General features: G+C 35.1%; 1 protein-coding gene across 1 annotated transcript; it reads left to right on the top strand.

Annotated features, from left to right (window-relative positions):
- Positions 1-1,394: 1,394 nt before the first annotated feature.
- Positions 1,395-2,812, top strand: LOC145121880 (F-box protein CPR1-like). The gene is made up of 2 exons (XM_079057565.1): positions 1,395-2,429; positions 2,696-2,812. The coding sequence occupies exons 1-2, from the start codon at positions 1,395-1,397 to the stop codon at positions 2,810-2,812; spliced, it is 1,152 nt and encodes a 383-aa protein (XP_078913691.1).
- Positions 2,813-3,331: the final 519 nt, after the last annotated feature.

Here is a 3,331-nt window from a genome sequence, read left to right on the forward strand (position 1 = left end):
TCTTAGACACTTCACTAGAAAACCTGTTCCCTTCTTAACTAATTTCTTGAAACATTTGAAGTAGTAATGTGTCTTAATTTTTCTATATCAAAAAGATATGCCTAAAAGTTTCTACTAAAATCATCAATAAAACAAAACTTGTAACTCTTATTATTGTTTGACGTGGTCTGTAACGGTCTACATGTACAAGTTCCATGTACAATTTAAGTTCCACAACCATGTGTGCCAAAGTTACGTCTCAATTGTTATCCTTTTGTGAATGGTGATCAAGCGGTCTTCTTTGTGACTGGGTTGAGGTTGTGATTCAATAGACAGCATAAACATGCTACTTGCACCCATTAAGGTCTTAATAATCAAACGTTTGTTGGGATGAAAAATCTTACACATTCCTTTTGTCAAGATATCTTGACCACTTTCTTGTAGCCGTGACATAGTAAGATTTGTTCCTCGACTACAAAACATTGTACATATCAAAAACAATATGATTGATTCCATTCAATTTGATCTTAGCATTACCTTAAGCAGGCACGTTAGTTATTATTTTGTTTCCAAGTTCAACTATGGTCGTGTGACTTTGAGAACCATGATCAATCTCCATTCACGTGGTTCGAATATCTCAAATCATGTAACCATCCATATCCTTTCTTAACTTCTTCTATGTAGGCCACTAGAAGCAATTCACTGTTAGGGTGTGAACACTTGATCAAATTCAGTGGAGCATAGTTATTTCATTGGGGCATTTGGAATGTTAATGGAGCACTTAGATAAGGATGTCAAAAAGTCTCTTGAGACACCGATCCTATGTTTGAGGTATTTGTTTAAAAAAGTAGGGGCAAGGACGGGGGTGAGGGTAGAATTAACCCCGTTTTAACTTCGGGGCAGGGGTGGGGTGGGTAGTCCCGTCCTGAAAGTCCCATGGGGTCCCGTTAAGATATTTTATATATACATATATATATATATATATATATATATATATATATATATATATATATATATACATATATATATATATACCAACTCGTGATAAATACATGTTAGTTGACTTTTTAAAAGAAGCATAAAAGAAATACTCAAGAAAGAAGGTATGTCATTAACACTGATTTTAGTAGTTATAGCAAAGCATGTATCAAAGATCATGATCTAGATGGCATTAGTGATCTTATGGGTATTGAAGTACTAATCATATATGGCAGGTTTGTAAAAGCCATCTCAGTAAATGAATCTCTCTAAATGGTAAAATATTGTGGTAATAATTTCATCATATCATGTTTTGCATTTATGAGTGTTGATAACTAAAATCCCTAATAAATACACCATAGAAATAATTTTCTCGCTATCGTCTAGGTACACCCCCTCGGTTCCTTTCCTTTCGGATTGCCTACTCTAGGGTTTCGATGGCAGAGCTTCACTGTGATATCCTTCGGAATATACTCAAAAGATTGAATGTGAGGGATCTAATCCGATGCAAAAGTGTGTGTAAGTCTTGGGAAAAATTGATCTCTGACTCTGGTTTCAATAAATTCCATATGAACTATAGTTACCAAATTGATTACAAAAACAATGATATAGATAGGAGGATTGTTATGTCAACGGTCTCTTATCGCAACGGGTCGCGTGTTTGTAATGTTGATGACAGATTCTTTGATGACCGTGATTGTCATCTTCTTGGTTCTTCCAATGGACTTGTATGCATCTTTTCTTTTGCTTCTCAACTTGTAGTAGCTAATCCCTCAACTAGAGAGGTTCAAACACTACAAGACCCTCAAATTCGTGATACCAAGCATTTATGTTGGGGTTTTGGCTATGATTCATCTACGGATGATTACAAGGTTGTATTAGGGTTCCGTAAACATGTTGGTTGGACATGTTTTCAAGTGTTAAGTTTGAAATCAAATGTTTGGAAACTAATTGGAGATGTAAAGTATTCGTTTCATAGTAGGATTGGTATCTTATGCAATGGGGCACTTCATTGGATTATGAAAGATTCTTCATCCCCAAATAAGAAGAGAGTCATTACTTCGTTTCGGCTATCTAAAGAAAAATTTATCAAAATTCCCCAACCTGATGATGAGCGATATGAATCTGGTGTTGCTAGCCGCCCAAATATGAATTTAGGTATTATGGAAGATTGTTTATGCGTATTTCCTTGTGATGGGTTTAATGATAACTTATGGATGCTGAAGAACTACAATGGAAAGCTGTCTTGGGGAAGGTTTGAAAAGGAGTGTGATATGAGCTTAGCTTTACAATGCTTGAAAGAGCAGGAACATTACATTCCTACCAAGAGAACATTGTGTCGTGATATGCTGTTCTACAAGACTAGGGAGTATATTTGTGCCCCTATCTATATGGAGAGTCTTGTATCTCCCTATGTTAACGGGAGGCCAAAGAGAAAGATAGAAGAGAGTAATAGCAAGAAGAGTTGTAAGGTACGTTCATTTTGTTTATCATATAATACAAACTGTGGAATTATATCTTGATTCTGAATTCTTATTAATGTTTATGATGATTCTTGTTCATCCCTAAAAAACTGTGTTGATCTTGGCCTCATAGCTCAATCTTCATGTTTACTCATGGGATGCTTTCATTTTCTTTTGTAATATATGAGGTCTGCAAATGGACATTATCTATAGTTTATAGTTTTGATCATTGAACTTACTTAAGTTTATTTTTTCCTTATTCTGTTTACATTTAGATAGTGTTTGGTATCATGGAGTATGGTAAGGAATGGAATGGTTCATTCCATAGGAATGAGAAAAGTCTGTTTGTCTTGTCCGGTGGAATGGAATGGGCAATTCTTGAAGGAATTTGATTTCTTCCATTTTGTTAATTGTCACTGCGTTGTCGTTTGGATGTTTTTTTAAATTTCCATTATGGAGTGGAAAGAAACTAAACCTAGCTAACTGATCTAACAGTAAAAAGACCTTATTCCCCTCACTGCTCTACTTAAGCCACAACTAACAGGACTAAACGTAAACCTAATAAGAAGTGTAAAAGACTCATTAACTTCACCCAGTATACATTTGGCCTTTATTCATTTGTATTCTTGCAATGCACTTCAATTGCAACTATTATTTACTCTTTGAGTCTAGTATATATAATGTTGACTATTCACTGACTTCCCATTTTGATTTCTCAGTTGATTAAGCGAGACCCTTCGGTTCCAGGAGCAAGTGGAAAAGTTTGAGGCTGTTGAAGCAGTTTGGATGATATGGCATTTCTTGTTCTCTCTGCCATAAAGATAGCTTCTGATAGTTTTTAGTATCTTATGTTAATAAATTGTGTTTGATGGATTTCAAAAGCTTGTGCTTGATGGATTTCAGAAACGTAT

This window comes from Lactuca virosa, chromosome 6 (assembly GCF_052849685.1).
Source record: "Lactuca virosa cultivar CGN04683 chromosome 6, Lactuca_virosa_CGN04683_v6, whole genome shotgun sequence".
NCBI lineage: Eukaryota > Viridiplantae > Streptophyta > Magnoliopsida > Asterales > Asteraceae > Lactuca > Lactuca virosa.